The 20,634-nt window shown below is 40.0% G+C and overlaps 2 protein-coding genes across 5 annotated transcripts; both read left to right on the forward strand.

Annotated features, from left to right (window-relative positions):
- The first annotated feature begins 1,408 nt into the window (after window positions 1–1,408).
- LOC138202818 (endophilin-A2-like) lies at window positions 1,409–13,601 on the forward strand. 3 transcript variants are annotated; one of them, XM_069157103.1, is made up of 9 exons: window positions 1,409–1,625; window positions 6,930–6,998; window positions 7,176–7,392; window positions 7,628–7,761; window positions 8,013–8,171; window positions 9,471–9,574; window positions 9,991–10,124; window positions 10,215–10,271; window positions 11,061–13,601. In XM_069157103.1, the coding sequence occupies exons 1-9, from the start codon at window positions 1,581–1,583 to the stop codon at window positions 11,246–11,248; spliced, it is 1,107 nt and encodes a 368-aa protein (XP_069013204.1). In that variant the 5' UTR covers window positions 1,409–1,580; the 3' UTR covers window positions 11,249–13,601. The 3 variants fall into 3 exon arrangements, with proteins under 3 accessions (XP_069013204.1, XP_069013206.1, XP_069013207.1); XM_069157105.1 differs by having other exon boundaries at window positions 10,218–10,271; XM_069157106.1 differs by lacking the exon at window positions 10,215–10,271 and having other exon boundaries at window positions 1,423–1,625.
- Window positions 13,602–13,745: 144 nt separating this feature from the next.
- stap2a (signal transducing adaptor family member 2a) lies at window positions 13,746–19,060 on the forward strand. 2 transcript variants are annotated; one of them, XM_069157108.1, is made up of 11 exons: window positions 13,747–14,083; window positions 14,975–15,046; window positions 15,432–15,551; window positions 15,641–15,697; window positions 15,772–15,923; window positions 16,020–16,151; window positions 16,253–16,322; window positions 17,075–17,177; window positions 17,276–17,371; window positions 17,450–17,578; window positions 17,663–19,060. In XM_069157108.1, exons 1-11 carry the CDS (start codon window positions 13,838–13,840, stop codon window positions 17,716–17,718), a joined length of 1,233 nt encoding a protein of 410 aa, XP_069013209.1. In that variant the 5' UTR covers window positions 13,747–13,837; the 3' UTR covers window positions 17,719–19,060. The 2 variants fall into 2 exon arrangements, with proteins under 2 accessions (XP_069013208.1, XP_069013209.1); XM_069157107.1 differs by having other exon boundaries at window positions 13,746–14,083; window positions 17,276–17,578.
- Window positions 19,061–20,634: the final 1,574 nt, after the last annotated feature.

A 20,634-nucleotide genomic window follows, 5' to 3' on the forward strand; every position in this document is an offset into this window, starting at 1 on the left:
TACCTTTTAAAACTACACTTTGTACCTCGGAGAAATGGTGCACTTGTTAAAGTGGATATAATAGTAATGGGATTCAGTTTTTTGTAGGTTTACTGCATTTTATATGATGTTAACTGTGACATAAAAACTAACTGCACTGCAGGGGTCTGTGTATACAGATGACTAATCAGACTGTCTCAAAAATTATTGATCTGATATTGTAATCCTGTAAATCTAAATGGCCAGAGGTTTTGCCTCAAATCACTGAGTGCCATTCGTGTTAAGCACTGTCAATATTTCTTCTATGACACTACAACAATAAGTCCATTAATCGAATGACAAAAGCAAACCTGCAATGATTTAAACAAACAATTAGTCATTTAAATAATTTATGAATCAAAACTCCAACCATTCTTTGGTTGCAGCATCTCCAATAAAGGGATTTGCTGCTTTCTCTGTATAACCAATTTAAATCTTTTAACCTTTAATATTGAACATGAAAGTTCTTACTTCTTAAAAGCTTTTTTCTGAGGCCAAAATTTAAGTTTCCTCAGCAAGGGTGGAAGACCTCGATTTAAAGTTCATTTTTATTTTACTGGCAAAAGAAGGTTTAAGACTTTTTTTTCTACGTTTATCAAAGATAAACTGAGAAAATAATAAATTGATCAAAAATGAAAATATTTATTAGTTTCAGTTCAACTTAAATATCTAGTCACGGAGTATAAAGAGTGAAATATTTTTTTCCAATATCAGAAAGTGGGAAGCAGCAAGTAATGATTCATGGAGGTGAGAGGAGAGTCAATTTTGCAGAGAAAGACGAATGTTTAGATGCACTGTGTGTGTGTGTGCGTGTTTTTGTGTGCGTGTGTGTGTGTGCGTGTTTTTGTGTGCGTGTGTTTGTGTGTGTGTGCATGCATGTGTGTGTTTTTGTGTGTTTGTGTGTGTGTGCGTGTTTGTGTGTGTGCGTGTGTGTGCGTGTTTGTGTTTGTGTGTGTGTGCGTGTTTGTGTGTGTGTGTGTGTGTGCGTGTTTGTGTGTGTGTGTGTGCGCGTGTGTGTATGTGTATGTTTGTGCGTGTGTGTGTGTGTGTTTGTGTGTGTGTATGTGTGTGTGCGTGTGTGTGCGCGTGTGTGCGTGTACGTGTGTGCGTGTTTGTGTGTTTGTGTGTGTGTGTGTGTTTGTGTATATGTGTGTGTGTGTGTGTGTGTGTGTGTGTGTGTGTGTCTGCCCCACTTCCTCCACCAGGATGGAGCTCCTCTCCTCCTCTCCTCTCCTTTCCTCTCCTCTCCTCTCCTCCTCGTCTCCTCTCCTCCTCTCCTCTCCTCTCCTCCTCTCCTCTCCTCTCCTCTCCTCTCCTCTCTCCTCTCCTCGTCTCCTCTCCTCTCCTCTCTCCTCTCCTCGTCTCCTCTCCTCTTCTCCTCCCACATGAAGCTGAGTCCAGGAAACTGTGGTTGCCTAGCAAGCTTCACATCCACGGTGCAAAGTTTGGAGACGTGTGTCTCGGCAGCTGCTCGTGCTGTGAACTCACAGCAATTATTTCGTATACATTTTTTTTTTTTCTCCCCTTATCGAGGTCCGGGTGGCGACACTGACGGTGCAAAAATGTCCGTCGCTGGATTTAAGAAACAGTTTTATAAAGCCAGTCAGGTAAACAACAACAACAACAACGACACTTTCTTTCTTCCGAACATTAGCCGTTAGCCTAGCTAGCCAGCTAGCATCGTCGTTCGTTCACTTTCCTTACGCTAGCTTCAACGCTAGCTGATTAACCAAAGTGGAAAGCGTCGCAGGTTCACCGACAAAAAAAAACCCCCAAACATCTCAATTCAACACGAGCTGCGTTGAAACGCTTTAACTCGCCGTGTCCGACCGGGTGTTTTTGGTACCGAAACACCCGACGACTGTCAAACGTTGTCGTCGCTCACGGGTCACGTCAGCGTTAAATTAGCCGAAGCTAATCTGGTGTTACAACATTACAACGTTAGTTAACTTCACCCGAATCAACGTGAAACGTAACTTTATTATTTATTTTTTTATTTATTATTTTATCGTTGAAATAACAATATTTTATTCAAACTCGACGTTACTTTTTCCTGATCGGTTAATTAAGTCGGTCGTCGCTTTGGTTAATTGTCCCTAAATTTGCTGTCAAGTTTCGTCCCAAACACCTAAATTGTCTTCTTGGATCTTTTTACAAAGTTGTCGTGAAAATAAAAGATCAAACAACGAGACCCTCCTGAGGTTTCTTCAGCTTCACGCCGTCTCAGGAGTCTGCTGGGTTTCTGATTTGGAAATATTGTATGGTTAGTTTAGGTAGTTACTTCATTAACCCCCGAGGGGACAGTTTTTTTCAGGAAGCAATAAGTTAATAATAGAATAATAAAAAGCAATAAAATAGCAGTAAAAAAAATATAAAATGCACAGTATATACAGTACAGTATATATATCTATATATATTATATACAAACAACCAAGAAACACAGACAACGGTGTTGTTGTTGTGTGATGGATTTTGCCAGATGTGAGTTATCTTCGTGTCTCGTTTGTTGACCTCGTTCAATGTGATGTTCTTGTTTGTCATCTGCAGCTTGTCGGATTACACAACGTTTTGAAAACAACACTACACTTGAACTCATTGACTAATATGTTTTGGTGACACCACAGTACAATCTGCTGTGAGGTGTCTTTTCTTTGTTTCCAATTATAGAAATGAACTGACCTGATTAATATGTTGATTATTTTCTCGATTATTGATCCTTTTTTTTATTTTTATTTTTTTATGTCAGGAAATATATATATTTTTTAAAAAAGGATTAAAGGAACCAAAACACATTCATATCTATGAAGCTGAAAATCAGAGAATTTAAAAAAAAAAAATTCCACGACAATGTGACTCAAAATTATGAATCAGTTGTCTAAATAGTTGGTGTTTCTTTTTCTCTCAATCAACTAATTGATTTACAGACTAAACGTTATAGTTTAGTTCAACTGTGAACATCTTGCTGGATAATATCATGACATATATATGTATACAAGTTATTTTTGTAAATCACTCAGCCTATTTCCACACCCCTGTATTCTAATTTATAAAAGAAAAGTCATGATCTAATGTTAACTATTTACTTTCTAACAGGAATCTATAATATGATAACTACCTACGATAACAAACGGGCACTTGGATGATTTATTATTCCATACAATATAAATTTCACTGTCTTGTTTTTATTTGGCGATACTGCTAACATTGCTGAAGCCTTTATTTTGTAGTATAAACAGCTTTCCTTTTTACAGAGTGGCTGGCATAGCGTGCATGTGAAACCTGAAGCACAAATTGACACAGACACCAGGCGGCTCTGGAAGTTAGAAGAGAAGTATTTATACAAATAGAAGGGACGCTTTGCAAATTCTGTGTCAAATGTCTGATTACCAGATTGTGTGCAGACTTTCACAGTAGTCTACGCCTCGGTGTCACAACGCTGCATTATTTTATTGAGCCAGGTTCTCAATCTCAAGGAGTATCCATCTCGAATAGGACAGAAAGGAAACATTGGATTCTTGAGGCAGTCAAAAGTTGAACCCACCACCACAAACATGAAACTCAACAAGTCAAGGCCTGAAAACTGGTGGCCTTTGTTTTGACGCCACCATCCCTGCATCCAGTCTTTGCTTTGGCTTTGCATTTTGTGTTATGCGCAAGTGATGGCTTCTTGCTCAGTGGGTGTGTGTGTGTCTCATTTTGAGTTATGGAATCCTAGTTAAGTGGATATTCTACTGAAACCAGCCTCCACCTATTAATTATTAGTAATGAGTGCACAGAAATCATATATTCCATATAAGCTCTTGTAAAACCTGAGCAGTGCAGGTAGATTACCAATAACCAACTCTAAACTATTGGGACATACAGTATAGCTGTAAACATATGGGACCTATACTGAACATCTTGCTCTCTATTAGCACATGTCTGGCCAACAATTGTGGCATCTTGTCATTCAGGTGTCGAAAAGAAAGAAACTCAGGGGGAGGAGGATTATTAGTTGTGTAAACTAGTTGCCAAACAGGATCCATGTCAGAATGCCATAAAAATATACGCGATAGAAATAATGTTTAAATGGAATAACTGTAGTCAGTAATTTGCTCATTATACATACGAAGTTTGCATAGCAAGTTTGCATGTTGTGTTTAATATTGTGAAGCTGTAAACTCTTTGAGCCAGTTATTTTACTTATTTCAATTTGGCTTTCAGCATTTAATAAAAAAAAACAAATAAAAAAAAAAAACTTGTCTCTAAAAGGTCTGAAACTAAAATTCAAGCTCTTCCACATAGATTACATTCCTTGGCTACAATGGCAGGTTTATTAGTCATGGTGGACAAAAAACGTGTTTGGTAATTACAAAGCCAGATGAAGTACTGAGAGCATGGTTAGATTTCACACCTACAATGACAAGACGTAAGTGACCCAAACACTTTGGACTTAACTGCATTTATATTTATATTAGTCTCAAAATGTGTTCAAACCTTCATCTATTTTACAGTCATGAACAAACACGATCTATTATGACTAATAACACACAGATCATTGTATTGTTCCTGTCAATATGAATCCCAGTGTGGATCGGAGAAAATTTCAGAAGCTTTACGATCACAATTGTAGGTTTTGATGAAGCTGGAAAAGGTCACATGGTAATAACAAAGAGTTCAGATACTTCACAGTTAGTCAAATTCTCCATGAATGGACATCATTGAGTACCGCTGCTAAACATCAGTGTTCATGAATCTACCGTACACACAAACCGTAGTAAATGGTTCTCCAAGGCAGGGTTCTCCAAAAGAGAGATCACTTTATGCCTGATGTGTCACAGAGCGCCTTGACACTCCGCAGTGCTCCTGGGAAAATGCTTTAGGGGCTAATGTAACTGAGGTTGAATCGTTTGGGAAGAACGTGCTGAGCTACGTATAGTGTATAAAGAGCACTGCTTACAAACATGAAAACATTGTCCAGTAGTGGGAGACTTGTGGGGGGAGCATCATGGTTTGGATTGTTTTGCTGCCTTTGTTTGCCATCATCTGGGGGGAAATTGATTTCCCAAGTTGATCAAGGTACGTTACAGGATAATGTCAGAGTGGCTTTCTGCTCAGTAGATGTTGGGTGAGGCATCACGATGGATTCAAACAGTAAATTTGTCTTTTTGAGTGGCTTAGTCAGGGCCTGGACCTTCAGATGATAGAGACACTGCAAGGCTGTTCCTGCCAGATGTTCTTAGATATGGCAGACCTGACTAGGTAAGGAAGGTCTAATCCACACTTTACTGAAACACTTTTTTTGTTTATTGCTTCCAAAGAAGGGTTGACTAGTTATTTAATCAAAGGGTTCATCTACTTTTTCCACCAGCACTTGAAGTAAATGATTGTGTGTGTTCAATGAAGACACAGTCGGTAATTATGTATTTTCCACTTTGATCACGCTGCGTTTGCCCATACTTTGTGACCTCGAGGATCAGATCACATTTTATTACAAATGAATGGAAAACCCCAGGTAATCCCCAACAGTTCATGTGCTTTTTCTTGCCACTTTACAAGCCACACATTCACATCTCGTACCTAAAGATTGCAACTTCTTAATCGGGGAACATGCAGAGCTGAATTATGCCCCATGGACCAGTTAGCAGTGGATGCTTCGGGCTGTTTCAGAGCGACTCAGTGCTCCATACAGAAGCATTACATAAACAAGAGCGATGCATTGATCCATCTAGTCATACAGTTTTATGTGCAGCGTGGTGCTGACAGCTGGACTGAGTTGAACCAAATGAGAGCGTGCACACACAATGAGTCTCTGTTTGGCCTTCCAGTCAAATGAGTGAGAGAAAGATGAAGCTAGCATCTGTTTAGTAAAATTATCCATGGATGTGGCTGTAGTGTAGAAAAACTGCAGTGTGTGTGCTGACATGGTGGAAAAAGGAAAATCTTTTTTTCACGATTCTTATGGAATGACGGTCCTCGGTACAGAGGAAAATCTAGTTTGCAGAACTCATTCCCTCTCGCAAAGTAGAGGAGGTTGCTCCCCTGACGGAAAACATGGACATGACTTGGAATTTGTGAGAATTGTGTTCGCAAAAACAAAATGGTGGAAGACTTTTAAAGGTCTGGTTCAGTTCTCTTTGACAACAGGTTTCTGCCCTTCAGAAGTCCTCTTCAGCAAACGGATTCTCCCGTCAGCTCCAAGAATTCTGTTTTGCTCAAAAGTTTGGGCTCCCCAGGCTGATTTTTTTTTTTTTTTTAAATGAGAAGAAGTTCACACAACCCCTGCAGAGAGCAGACATCAACAAGCCTTTCTTTAAATATTCACACACTGTTTCCTTTTTATTTCATGAACTTAAAAAATAGGGGAAACTTGAACAGTAATTGTGGCATGTGCAGAAGTTGGATCACTATTTCAATGCTTAGTAACTCAACTTTGACAGATATCGCAGCTTACAAATGTTTTTTGTAGCCAACACATGTTATTACTTATATCATTGTGGAAATAGTGTAATTCAAAGAACCCCGAAGATAGGGCTGTTCTTCATTTTGGTGTTGTCACAGTTTCCATTGTCATTTCTAAATTACATTTCAGACGGTGAGAAGTTCTTTGATATCTTCCCTTAGCACAAATGATTCATTTTCAGATGTGCAGTCAGTTTCTCAGAGGACTCAATGTTTGTTTACTGTTACCACAAAGTTGTGCAGAGTCTGAGAATGTATTTATCCAGTGGTTTGTATGCAGCTGTAAGTGGAAAAGAGGAGGCAGTTTGTAGAATAAATCAGAATAATATTAGAAAATCAAAAGAATCCAACGCTTTTTTAATCCTTTTTTTTTTATATACATGAAATATTGTATAAGTAATCCCCCATGAGGACCAGTAAACATGCTGAATTCAGACCGCTTCATTGCTCTGTTTGCTTCATATTTGCAGCTGGTGAGTGAGAAGGTTGGAGGTGCAGAAGGAACAAAGCTGGATGAAGACTTCAAGGAGCTCGAAAGGGTACTTAATGTATTTTAACGTAATACTTGCGGTTCATGTTTTGAGTGCAAGATATTTTCTTAGTGTGCAGTGAAATTATGTTCCTCAAGTTTCTTTGATTCACAAACAGTCTTAAAGACGGACATCACTGCTCATGCACACAGTTTATTCATTCTCATCTCTGACGTGTCCCACCAGAGAGCCGATATTAACAGCAAAGCAGTTGTGGAAGTCATCAATAAAACATCAGAGTACCTGCAGCCCAACCCAGCAACAAGAGCCAAGCTTTCCATGCTCAACACTGTGTCCAAAATCCGTGGGCAGGTGAAGAGTCCAGGCTACCCCCAGCCGGAGGGCCTGCTGGGGGAGTGTATGACTAAATATGGACGGGACATGGGCGAGGACACCAACTTTGGTAAGAACAGCAGAGTCAGCTGGAGGATGAGATACAGGGTGTAAGAGATTTAAAACTATGAAAAGAGACCATTTGGAGTAGGGTAGGGGGAATGTGTGTCTTTGTTCAGAGGGTGGCCATGAATCTACACATATTTATTTGTGTTTTAACTTTCCTCAATAAAGACCAGCTGATTGTTATAGCCATAACTTACAATGACACACACGCCCTCATGCTGGTTTTGTGTGTTCTGCAGGTGGGGCTCTAATAGACATAGGAGAGACAATGAAGAGGATGGCCGAGGTCAAGGACTCCCTGGATATTGATGTGAAGCAGAACTTTATCGACCCACTGCAGGCAGTCGCTGAGAAGGATATCAAAGACATTCAGGTAGAATAGCTCTGCATATGCAGGCTAGGCATCGACTCATGAGCTCTGCAGTGCCTGTGTTACATATTACTAGAAGGAAAAACAGTCCCGATACCTTACAGTGGAATTACATGCACATGTTTGAGTCACAGTAATGGCAAAGAACATTTCTGAAAACTGTCATGAACAAGTGAAAATACTTTGATATTAATGTAAAAATGTATATTCTGTGAAACCTCGTACTACAAATCATAACTCCTTTACCCCCGCAGCATCATCTGAAGAAGATGGAGGGCCGTCGTCTGGACTACGATTACAAAAAGAAACGTCAGGGTAAAATCCAAGATGAAGAGATCAGGCAGTCCCTGGAGAAGTTCCATGAGTCCAAAGAGCTGGCTGAGAGCTCCATGCACAACCTGCTGGAAACAGATGTGAGTTGCCACCAGTCTCAACTTGATTGACTTTGAATAGCAGATACCACATATAAACCTGCTGGGTGTTTTTTTTTTTGTAATTTGATAAATTAATAAAATAAATTAACCTTCCTCAGATTAACAACTGTTGGTAAACCTGTGACTGTTGTTAATGAGACTGATGTAAGTGAAGTATTCAGCGGAGTAATGTAACCTTTGTGGCCCTGTGTAGGACCAGGAGGAGGGGCATTTTTCCATAGTTTGATTGAGTAGCTAATTTAAAAATGATATGCGTAAACTGTTCATCTGCTTTAGTGCTAGTGTGAGACAATACGTATTATTCCACCAGGTGAAAATATACAATCAGCAGTATACATAATGAGCAATATTTAAAAGAGACCAAATATATTGTTACCCGAGATATGTTCTGAGTTTTTAGTGCATAAATAACTTGACATTTTACCCACTGGATAATATAGCAGCTCAGTGATGTCAGCAGGTTCCGTGTCAACAATATTGCCATTTATAATAGGTTTAAAAATACGTGTGTCATCTGATTCAATCAGTGCCAATGAAAATACTACTTCACTTTTAATAGGATTTAAGATTTTGGGGATGCTTTGAAAAAGTTATGGTTGGCAAGGCATCTGTGTGCAAATACATACAAGTCCTGTAACATTAGTTTTCAGTATGGTAACAGAAGAAATGCATTCAATGCAATCTGTGCTATTGTTGTGATGTAATTAAACCATTTATGGCTGCAACAGATGGACAAACTGCCATACTCCATAATGGCACATTAATGCAGTTAATGTATTGTATGAACTCAGAATAGAGGGGCAAATTAAGAAACACGAGGTAAACAAAACGAGGACTGAAACGTGGTTGCTAAACTCAGTCAAAAATACGTGAATTATATAATTAGATTATTTGACCATGTGTGTCCTAGTTAGTGTCTCTGACTACATGCTTTAGAAATGCATGCTGCTGCTGCTCACAGCCTCCCAGTCAGCAAGACAACCCGTGTTTAAGGACAGAATGTGTCAGCTGACATGCCTTGTTTTGTTCCACAGTGACTTGCAGTATACAGAACTCGTCAAACCTGTTTGGATTGATATGTTCTGCTTTCATGTCATACTGTGCTTCTTTTAAAGCTTTTCAATTGAAGCCGTCCTGTTTTCTGACTCAGTGATAAACAAATAAGACTGATAAGAAAGGCGAACGCAAACAGCTAACAAGTAAAGAATTCACTGAAGGTCCAGAGCTGTGTGTGTTTGGTCTCGTTCTAAAATAGTTGTTGTGTTCGTGCACATGTAGGTGGAGCAAGTGAGTCAGATGTCTTCTTTTGTGGAGTCTCTGCTGCAGTACCACAAACAGGCCTCACAGATCCTGGAGGAGCTGTCTGACAAACTGCGAGAAAGGTCAGCGCCATGACTATTTTGGGAAGATGACTTTCCTTTTGCATGTTGAGGCTGGGTCCTCTGTTTCATGACGAGTGATGAGTCAGCCGATCGCTCTTTTCTTTTCTCCATCTGATTTCAAGTAATGAACGTCAAGCAGCAGCTGATGCTGAGCACAAATCACGTTTTTTTTAAACACTACATTTCTGGTTCTGTAGGTTTAAATAATTTTGACTTATTTAGTTTTATACTTCATTACAGAAATGAAATATCAATTTTATTTTGGAATAAACAAATTGAAGTAGACTTGTTTTGCTTCTGACAATCTACTTTTAGTTTTAGTCACTGGATGAACAAATGAAGTCATGTATTTATAGTCGTGCTTCCTTTACTTGTGGGCTCGGAGAAGTAATGTTGTTGATTCTGATTATGTGCAGGGTAAATGACGCTCAATCTCGACCAAGGCGTGAATATACTCCCAAACCCAGACCAGTCTTTGATTTTGGAGAGGTGGAACAAGCCAACGGAGGATACCCACCAGCTTCATCAAGCCCTCCGGCTTACTCTCCTGGTAAACCATCTTCTCTATATTTTGCAGAAGCTATGTGAGTCCGTGTTCTTCTTATGACTGATGTGTCTTTCCTTCTGCAACATTAACTAGCAGCAGCACAATTTCCAAGTCCATCCTTCCAAAGAACCTCCGTCAAGAGACGATCGTGTGAGTGGACAGATGAAGATAGTGTATCACTCACGGAGAACTTGAAATTTCTCTACTTTTATTCAGTCTGTTGCACATCTGTGTGGCAGAGCGGTGTATGCATGTCTCTGTGGTTGTAAAGGGTTTTATTAACATTGTTGAATGGGGTTTGTTGGGTCCGCTGTCAGTTGTCAGTGTGTAAATATGACTCTTACTTCCTAGGCTGCAGATATATAGCATCATCAGCAAACCACAGCATATAGTTTAACTGATCAGTTGATTGTGGTATTTTAATCAAAGTTGTCTAATCTAAAATTGGTTTGTATTTTGCAGTGTTGTAGTTTGGCTGACTTGTATGCATCTGACGCCTGAAACTTCTGAGCCTCAAGAGAAATCATGACATGCCACAAGGTTTATTTTACAGATGTATTTAGGTGGTGTATCTATTCTAGAGGAAGTCCATTTTAAAAGTCTTAAACCTATAACATGGACATGAAATGAAATGATTCTGCTGTGTAACATCAGTACATTGATTTGATCTTGAGCTTCAGAAGGGTTCTTGATTAGCACGCTGATGACTAATTTATGAGTCAAAACATTTAACACTTCCTGTTTCATGACTTACATTTTATGGTCTATTCCAGAGTTCTACTGAAACCATACTGATGACACCCTGCCTCTAACAAAAAGCTTCCACAGGAGAATATACTAAACTGGTTGAAGGGAAATTGTCACAAATTGTTTTCATGGAGTGACTGTTTTTCCTCTCTCCCTCCTTGCATGTCTCTACCTCTGTGCGTCTCTCTGCAGCTGAGCCGTGCTGTAAAGCCCTGTATGACTTTGAGCCAGAGAACGAAGGAGAGCTGGGCTTCCACGAGGGCGACATCATCACCTTGGTCAATCGAATTGATGAGAATTGGTTTGAAGGCAGCCTTCGCGGAAAATCAGGATACTTCCCCAACAACTATGTCGAAGTGGTGGTGTCTCTGCCACACTGAAAAGCAGCATGGAGGGGATGAAAAGGAGATGATAGACAATTATCATCTCTCAATAACCAAAAGATATTTTCTTTATTGTAATTAAAGGGTGAAGATCTCAAGACGGCAACCAATGTTTTTTTTATATCAAAGGGTTATTTGAGTAAAGAGAACACTTCTGTTAAGATTTAATGGATTTGTTAAAATATTAAGGATTGTTGGTTGTTCAGTTAGAAAAATGTTGGCATAATGTTTGGGTGCATTTATCATATCCTGAGTCTTTATAATCATTCTCTATGCACCTATGCACTTTGCACATTAGACCTCTTATCACAGGACAGATGAGAATGGCATCTGTAAAGACATGTCCAGCAGTATCCACAAACACTAAGAAGTGCGCCTACTTTATTTTTCTTATCCTATTTTATATTCACATTATGGCCTATCTTGTTCTATGTATAATTCATATTGGTACTACACACATGCATATATATGCATGCGTTTTGTTTTCTACACTCATTTTTTCCCTTGTACTCTTCAGCCTTCAGTACTGTTGTTATGGACTTGAGAGAGTTAACATGGAGGATTGGCTGACTTTAGTCAATGTTTGGGACTATCCTCCACTGCCATCTGCTGGTACTACGAATCATTTTTGGCTGTTAATATGAGTGGCACAGTCAGGATTTCTGTCACTCATCACTATTAATCCTTGTTGGGTGGGATGTCATAGGTGTCAAAATATTGTCAAACATATTTACATAAAACGACTAAATAGCCAGAACCAATCTGATAATGATGACTGACGACTGTTCTGTAAGTGCACGTTTGCAGACATTCGATGGTTTTGCATTCGCAATAAGTTTTAAATTCTTAAGGGCTGGAGGGGTCCATGAATACAATTGTTTTTTTTAAGCACTCCACCCTCATGTTTCTTGGCAAATGTCAAAGAAAGGTTGCTCAAATTGCAGGAGGCTGCTGTTTGTAATTGAAAGTGTTTTTCATACAGCCCGACGCACAAAATTAAATATTGACGTGATTATATGCAATGCTGACCTCCTTCCCCAAATATTGTGTAGCATCATACCAAAGCCAAAACCATATGTTCTTTAGTTCCTCTATTTTCTCAGGCTCTATTGATACTGCTGGCAGTGTCGCTCACAATGTTTTGTTGGACTGTTTGTCCATGAATATCTGTCTGTGATTGATTTTGCCCACTTAGTGCTGGGGCAGGCTTGGCTTTAGAACTCTAACCTTTAATTCAGAGCATGGAAATTAATCTGATGTGTGTTTGGTGTTTTTTGTACCTGCCTCAGTTTTCAGGCTGAAACTGCACCAGTCCTGATAGAAAATGCTCGCTCCTAGTGATTGTGTACTGAATTTACAAATAATAAGGAAAGTCTGTACACAATGGCTGGTTTCAGTTCCAATTAAGCCCATTACAAGCAAACTATGAGCTGTCAGGGTTTGTGCTGTTCACTAAAATGCCAACTTTCTCCTCTTGTCATGATCCCCTTGTTTGACCGCCCCCCACTCCACTCATCTCTCCCATCTCTATTTAAACTGGGAGCGGAACAGACAGGTCTTTTCAGCAGGGAAGGGCACACAGCAGTGGATTTATGCCCTCCCCCACTAGTCTTTATTCACCACCTGCCCCTCTACCCCTACCCCCTTTCTCATTATCTGCCCCATCCCAATCCCATGGTGCCTCTGGAGGCCAGGCTCCTGAGCCATACTTGGAATAATATCCTCGTTGCATTCATAGTATGTGCCTCTTAATGTTATATGCATGTCTCCTGTTATTTGTGGTATGTTTGGGTTTGGCTGTGCTGAGTAATAGCTGGGATTCAGGTGTGTGTTTACATGCCTCATTACACTAAATCAAAAGTCCTCCGTTTGAGAGAGAAGAGGGGTCACGGGCTCAGGTTGAGCTATTATGCAGCTTGTATAATATTGATGATTAATAATGCTTAACAAAGGGCCAAGATCAATGTTTGTGGGCTGCTGCTGTCACAGCTGAAATAGTTGTCTGAACGGTGCATCTGACATTACCAAACACTAAATCCTGTCTTACTTTTGCAATATCGATGAATGAAGTATTAACAGCCTCAAAGCTTTATTTCCTTATGCACAATCTTAATGGAATTTTCTGTGTAAAAGAAATGTACCTTCTTTGCATGTGTCTTCATTAACGCCTTTGTGTCTTATGCAATTTCTTGTTTTTGTAACTGTGACACTAAGAATAGGCTAAAAATGGGATTATTCTGGATTAACTTTAGGATGTATGGATTACCTCTATACTAAATGTAATCTTGTATATTGTATGTGTATGGATGCTCTTCGTTTGCTTCTTCAAATAAATGTTAAGTAATTTGTCCCCTAGTGTGTCTGTACATATAATTACAACCCTGTATTTTTTAGTTGAAACAATTTAAATGATATGGCATGTATAGAGATTCAGAAAATTACATAGAAGTGGAGGATTGTATTTTTTTTTTTTTCTTTTACTTACTGTTTCTTTTATTTAAATGTATTCACTGAAATCTCATAAATTGCTCACTATACATATCTATATTTGGGGCATCATCCCCCAACCTTCAAATTTTAATCTGCATGACCCACAGACCCGGCAGGCAACATCAGCCAGCTGTTGGATTACTGCCACAGCACTATCTCATCGGGGAAGGCGTGTCAGTCCCCGAAATACTCAGCGCCCCTTTGTCCTCGATCGGTGCCCAGCCAGCGACACTCATGGCGGCTGCACCCGTCAGGCAGCGGTCCGGACCGGGGGGACTCCGGGCGCAGCTCCCGCCCTGCTACTACGAGGGATACCTGGAGAAACGAGGACCGAAAGAAAAGGTGGGTTCGGCCGGTGCAGATCAAGTGCCATGTTGTCTGAGTGCATGCTGTAGAGATGGTGGTGGACAGTGGGAGTGGGAGTGGGAGTGCGTGTGTTTGCAGCGCACACCGGCTAGTCCACCATTCCCAGAGAGCTGTCAACTTCCTTATTGTGCTTGAATGGGCGAGGCCAAACTACTCCGATGCTGCTGTCTTTTTTTTTTAATCATTATTCTTACACAGAGGTTCACTCTGGTTCTGTAAGAATATGGCAGGCAAAGCGCGCAACAATTAGTGAACTAGTCACAATGTTTGAATCGAGGATTCCCGATTGCTGTTCAAACGTTGCATGTCATTATAATTACGTTACGTGAACGATACTTGATTATGTCTCTTATCTTTTAAAACAGTAAACAGCATTCCTGTCAAGCATTTTCCATCCCTCAGGGTCCAGAGCTGACTCCTTTATACCCTTCTTTTGACATTCTGACAGCCTGATCTCTGAGGTGCATCTCAGATATGTCAAACACAAAAGTTACACTCAGTGAAATTGACAATATGCTGCAATGTTGCCTAAGGATTATTTTTCTTGTTTTATTTCTATGCGAGGTGATAAATAAAGAATGGGCCACCATCTCCCGCAGGCCCACCCGTCTGTCATTAGGCTCATGTCAATGCAATACAGACATGTAATGTGAGCATGGCTCAGGTGCGGGGCTTTGCAGTGAATCGTGGTCACAGATTGACAGCAGCTGAGGCCCACAATCCATCCATCTCTGGGGACAGGAAATGGGGTGATAAAAAGGGAAATATCCATTACGCGCACACATGAAAAAACAGTAGTGTTGTTGCCTCACCATCTTATCTCTTTTTCCACGTTTGCTTTTTTCTGCGTCCATTTGTATGTGACAGGCATCCAGGCGGCTGTGGACTTGTCTGTGCGGGAATTCTCTGTATTTCTTTAATAATGCCAAGGACACTCATGTAAGTTGCAAACTGTGTGCCTTGCTGATTATGTCCTCTGTGCATAGAGCTGCTACAATTAGCAGATCATTTGGTTAGTTGGTCAGTTTGATAATCAAGTCATCTTTTGGGCCATTTTTAAATGGAAAAACTGCCCAAATTATTCTTAAATGTGAATATTTCCTGCTTCCTTTTAATCCTCCATTATAATAAACTGAATATCTTTTTGTTATGGCCTGCTGTTCGGGACAAAAAAAAGAAAGACATTTTAGGCGGCACCTTTGGCCCAAACAGCTAATCGATTTGTTGAGAAAATACTCAAAGATTTATCAATGATGAAAATAATTATTATTTGCATCCTTTTGTCGACTGCTGACATCGAAACATATTTGTGTGCTCGTAACAGTATGTGGAGAAGCTGGACCTCAGCGGGTTTGTGTCCCTGAAGGATGACTGCAGCCGGGACAGGAACCTGGAGGCAGCCAGGCTCATCCTCCGCATGAAGGACGGGGAGATCAAACTCACAGTATGCCTCTCAACTTACACAGTCAAACGCCAATACATTAAAATGAACACATCTGTTCGAGGAGTAAAAGGGACGTTGTCTTTTTCCAGGCACCCAACTTAGAATCGCGGGAGCTGTGGAAAGGTTTCCTCTACTCTGTTACTGATGTAAGTTTCAATCTTTTGTACACCTGTCTGTTTCTTTCTTGTGCTGTCTGATAATTATTCTCTCTTCTGTCCAGCTGAATGTACCATCCTGCCTCACGTTGCTGCCAGGGCAGCTACAAATGTTAAAGGAGGTGGTGGACAAAGAAAGGTCCAGACGGAGAAATCGCAATCCTGCCCGAGCCCCTCCCTCACCTCTCTCTGTTCCTTTAGTAGGAGAGATCCCAGCGTGAGTTCTCCTCTGTGCTGCATCAAAACGAGCACTGCAGCATTAGTACCCGCTGTGTGTACATGACCGTATTAATATCATGTGTCTGTCCTGCAGGTGTTTTCGTCCGGTGTCCCGAACGGAGGCGGAAGTCCTTTTAGAGAGACACCCAGACTGCGGCAACATGTTGCTCCGTCCAGGCAGAGACGGATGCTCCCTGGCTGTCACTACTCGACAGGACCTCAATGGGTAAACACCTGCTGAACATCTGGACGCCGAAGTTACTAAAATCACGAACACCACATTCAATCCAACTGTCATGTGTTGTCTGTTTCTCCTTTTGGCTGCAGGTCAGTGTTCAGACATTACAGAGTCACTCAGAGGGACCAGGGTGGTTACATCATTGATGTGGAAAATCCTGTAAGTGTGTAATATTTGCAGATATAATTTTATAGTTTAAACATTTCATAAGATTCATTTGTTATTATTATTGACTTATGTATGTTATGACAGATTTAACATAAGATCATGAACCTCTTTTTATAGATCCATCAATACAACTTTTGCAGTCCTAATACCAACACTCTTAATCAATACTGCTTTGATAACCATCTCTTTTTATAAATATAATATCTATATCTGACTGATCAAAATCAATTTAATGTAGATAAGAGACCAAGATAAAGATGTGGCAATAAAACGGTGAGTCCACGGCCTGAACCTGATTCAAAAAACACAATTTACTAGAACACTATTAAAGAAACTCTTTTAATGTTGATCAGTCACATTGTTAATTAATAATAATTGGTCCACTGGGCCCACACCAATCCTGTATATTTGATTGAGACAGAAAATGCATAACAGATTTGCAATATCCAAAGTCACCTATTTGCTGCTGCAAACCTGAGAAGCTGTCCCTTTGCTGATAAAATCACCATTTCTGACTTGTCAAAACCAAAAATAGTTCTTTCTTCATGGGTGTGCATCTTCCAAAGTTTGCTGAGTTTTTAAATTTTCGGGATCTCGGGGAATAAAGCAACAGCTCGGCACATAGGAAATCTTTTCAACATTATTTGAAAAAGAAACGTAAAACATGAAAATGGAAAATCTGGGTGACGAGATGCAATAAATCAGATAAATTAGGCATTTAATACAGACATTTCCTCTTTCAGATTCCCTGTGGTACACTTCATGAGGTCATCGATGCCCTGGTGGAGAAGACAGCAGGCACTCTACAGCCTTTTCTACTGGAGGAGCCGTATGAGGAGAATATCAGTGAGGCGACATACATGAATACTGAACTGCTTTTGTCTGCCTATGCCTTTTATTCTAAGTGTTACTTCATAATCGGTCACATTTGTTTGTGTCATCAGCATATGTTTCCGCCAATGATGAAAATGGAGAGCGGATCCTCCACACTGCCCCCTCCAGCCCCCTGCCTAAGGCCCCGGCCCTGCCTCCGAAACAAGGTTTGTCTCCCAGTCACACAAACCACACGCAGGCAGAGACCGACACCGATGATGATCCCTGCTTTCATTCCGGTGCAGATCGTTGGTCCACTAGCCCCCTGTCCAGGTCCCCGGCTCCGGACCGTCGTATCCTGACCTCATCAGTGCCGGCCTCGCCCACCAACCCGATGAGACGCCTCATTCTCTCTCCTTCACCTCTGGCGCAGAGTGAGTAGACAATGTGCCCAGTGTGTCTGAAGCAGTCGATGTGCAGTTGTTTCAGCTCAAAGGGTTTCTACTGTGTCTTCACAGCGCTCAATGAGGAACTCAAAATAAAGCTGGAGAAGAGGCGAGCCAGTCAGGACTGAGGTCCTCATGAGGAACTACTTCCTGTCACAGCATGCTCAAACTTCGGTGCCAAACCTCTTCTCACTGCAGCTATGTACTCATCCTGTGCCTTCAAGGTGGGAAAAAAGGGACGAGAAAACCACCACCAGTGTTCTGGGCTCATTCTTTTTGTCTCAGTATGTCGTTGTTGGACTTGACGTGAGTAAACTGACTCTGATTAGCGCCTTAAGAACAAGACTGGCTGGTTAACACTGGATTGGACTCATCCAAATTCTGCCTGCCTTGGTTGGGAATTGACCCACTTGTGCTTTGTCCACTTCCATAAAGCTGTTTACAAACCAAATAGCACAGTGCCACAACAACATTAAGTCTACAAGAACTATAAATCATTACGACTGACATCTCGGAATCTATTGGAGAGGCGCTGACTCATACCGGACCACCAGCTGAGCCGGATGTTTTCTTGTCTGAGCCCACGTCTGGGTGCTGAGCTGCTGATGTTTCTGCTACAACACTGGAGACTATAAGAACAAACAAACCGCAGATTGCCAAGATCAGCAGCAGCACGACGAACTCGGACGCTTTAACTGCTCTCAAAGTAAAATAATCCAGGCATGCTCGGGTTTCAGCTCAGAAATTCTCTGTCCTCACCTCATTACATGCAGCATGACTGAAAACAAATATCCAAATACAATCGAGCTGTCCAGAAACTGAAAACGGCACAATCTCTGTCTGCCTGCTGCTCCGAGTGCAATTTGTGACTCAATGACAATGATGTGACTCGCTCAACTTTAATTGTACTGTTGGTGCATATTTTGAAGTGTTTTCTTATTCTCTGCTACTGTGTACGTGCTATTGTATGGTGCTATGACTCACCCGTGCTGAGATCTGCCTGGAAACCCCAGGTGATTTCTGTTCCTCCTCAAGAAAGTCACTCTACTGTATACTGTATGTGAGGGCGCCCACTAGTGGAAGGGCTGTCAACCCTTGAAGCACACTGTCTTTGGGTGTGAGCACAAGTACCAAACAATTGGCATAAAGATCAACCCTCTGATGTTGCAGAGCCAACATGACTTTTTGCTTCATCTCCGTATTATGCCACACACATATCTACCTTAATCAACTGAGAACCGATTTGAAGGGTGCTTAAAAAATAACAAGTATTTCAACATGTGAAACTCATTTCTGTTAAGTGGCCAGTCCTTCCAGATTAGTATCAAACTGTGATCTGCTGATTTATAAGTGTCTTCTTCCAATGAACAGTTTCTTGTATGTTTGTACATTATGTGTTGTGTCTACTTGACTTCTATCAAAGAACAGTGTTTGTTAGATATTGAGGGCATTAAATTGTTTTGCATGGATCCATTTTTCCTTGTTTTGAATCAATAGCCTGTTTCCTTTGAAACTGAGGAAATTAGATAATGTTGGAATAAATCAATTGCAGCAGTGGATGATTAGAGAGGAGACTGAACAACCAGCCGTGTTTTATTTTTAAGGGGATCCATGATCAAGACATGATAATATTTACAGCAGATAGAAGAAAAGGGAAAACATGCCAGCAAAACTTTTACAAAAAAATATTTTTTAACATTACACACAAAGATAAATGTATTTTTCATTTTTGATATTCTTTGAGTTTAGATAATCATTCATGATCTCATACACACTCATTGTATGTTTATGTTGGAAATCAACTTTCTTCATGTTTCAAAAAAGATTAATTTAATAATTTCAGTGGCACTAATTTGATTCTGAAACAAGGAAAGTGTATTTTGTAAGTTTGGTGGTCTTTTTTTCGGTACTTATGGAAATCTGAACCAATTTTTGAAATATCCTTTTATTTCTCTACTCTCTTTAATCTGCAAAATTTCAGGCTTTATTTTTTTCAAATTGGGGGAGCTAACCCTTTTTTTCCCTTGCTGCAAAGTAATTACTTTTGTCTTGATTTGTAGAACTTGAAAACATCAAATATTTTTACAGATGGTTTTGTGTATAACTCTAAATAGCCTACTGTGCCTTCACTATATCTTTTTTATGGAAGCCTATTGGAGACCATATTTAAGTGATTATGTAAACTTGAAAATGAAAATGGATTCCACCATAGCATAATAATTTACCACATGTGTATTGTGTTATTTGAGTAATTACATTTTTGGACAATATTAGAATGTCTGGTAATTAGGTATATAAGTTTAAAAGTTAAAATGCAATGAAAACTTCATCCAAATGTGCCAGCATTATTCAAGTAATCATTACAATTAAAATGCTTTTTTTTTTTTTTTTTTTTTTTTTTTTTTTTTTTTGGAGGGGGGGGAATGTAAACAGCTGTAGTGGACAATACTCAAACAAAATAAGATAAACAGGCCTCCAGTCTACCATATTTACATTTAAATGTCACCATGCTCTTTTTGGGGGTGTAAATGAGGATGAATACCACTAAATGTGTAGATGGAAAATTAGGTTACATTGTTTATATTGCATTGTAATTTATAGAATCAACATTTAAATATTGTCCACTGTAAAGTGTTGTTGTCTTTTTACTTCAAATTTAACCCCCCCAAATAATTGACAAACAGCTTTTTTTTTTCATTTTTAAGTTTTCATTTCATAGCACCCCCATTTTTTTTTCACAAGTATGTGGAAATAAAATGCGAATTTGATTTTCTCATTTTCATTTTTACTGAACACGTACATGCCGAAATGATTATGCTGTTTTGGAATAACATTATTATTATTATTATTATTGTTATTTCTGTGCAGGTGCAGGTGTTATTCTAAGAGAGATGATGACAATATAAAGGCCTTTCAAACAGTGTGCATTCAAAACTCCCCAAGGAAGGCAGAAAACTCCACGACACCACAAGGTAACATCAGTCCATCACCCCTGTTTTGCGTGCTTGCCAAACGTTTAGGTGCTTTTTGTCTTCTTCCGCTCC

The sequence above is a fragment of the Embiotoca jacksoni genome, unplaced genomic scaffold (assembly GCF_022577435.1).
Source record: "Embiotoca jacksoni isolate LCO1_2020_lvr unplaced genomic scaffold, fEmbJac1.0.p SCAF_22, whole genome shotgun sequence".
Taxonomy (NCBI): Eukaryota; Metazoa; Chordata; class Actinopteri; family Embiotocidae; genus Embiotoca; species Embiotoca jacksoni.

What these genes read in the sequence shown, in the direction of transcription:
- stap2a (XM_069157107.1), top strand. Translation starts at nt 13,838, where the DNA reads ATGACCCACAGACCCGGCAGGCAACATCAGCCAGCTGTTGGATTACTG. An exon ending in ATAATGCCAAGGACACTCAT is followed by an intron (nt 15,047 to 15,431) that starts GTAAGTTGCAAA and finishes TGCTCGTAACAG; the next exon opens with TATGTGGAGAAGCTGGACCT. An exon ending in TCCTTCACCTCTGGCGCAGA is followed by an intron (nt 17,579 to 17,662) that starts GTGAGTAGACAA and finishes GTGTCTTCACAG; the next exon opens with CGCTCAATGAGGAACTCAAA.
- LOC138202818 (XM_069157103.1), top strand. Translation starts at nt 1,581, where the DNA reads ATGTCCGTCGCTGGATTTAAGAAACAGTTTTATAAAGCCAGTCAG. An exon ending in ACTTCAAGGAGCTCGAAAGG is followed by an intron (nt 6,999 to 7,175) that starts GTACTTAATGTA and finishes GTGTCCCACCAG; the next exon opens with AGAGCCGATATTAACAGCAA. An exon ending in ACAACCTGCTGGAAACAGAT is followed by an intron (nt 8,172 to 9,470) that starts GTGAGTTGCCAC and finishes GTGCACATGTAG; the next exon opens with GTGGAGCAAGTGAGTCAGAT.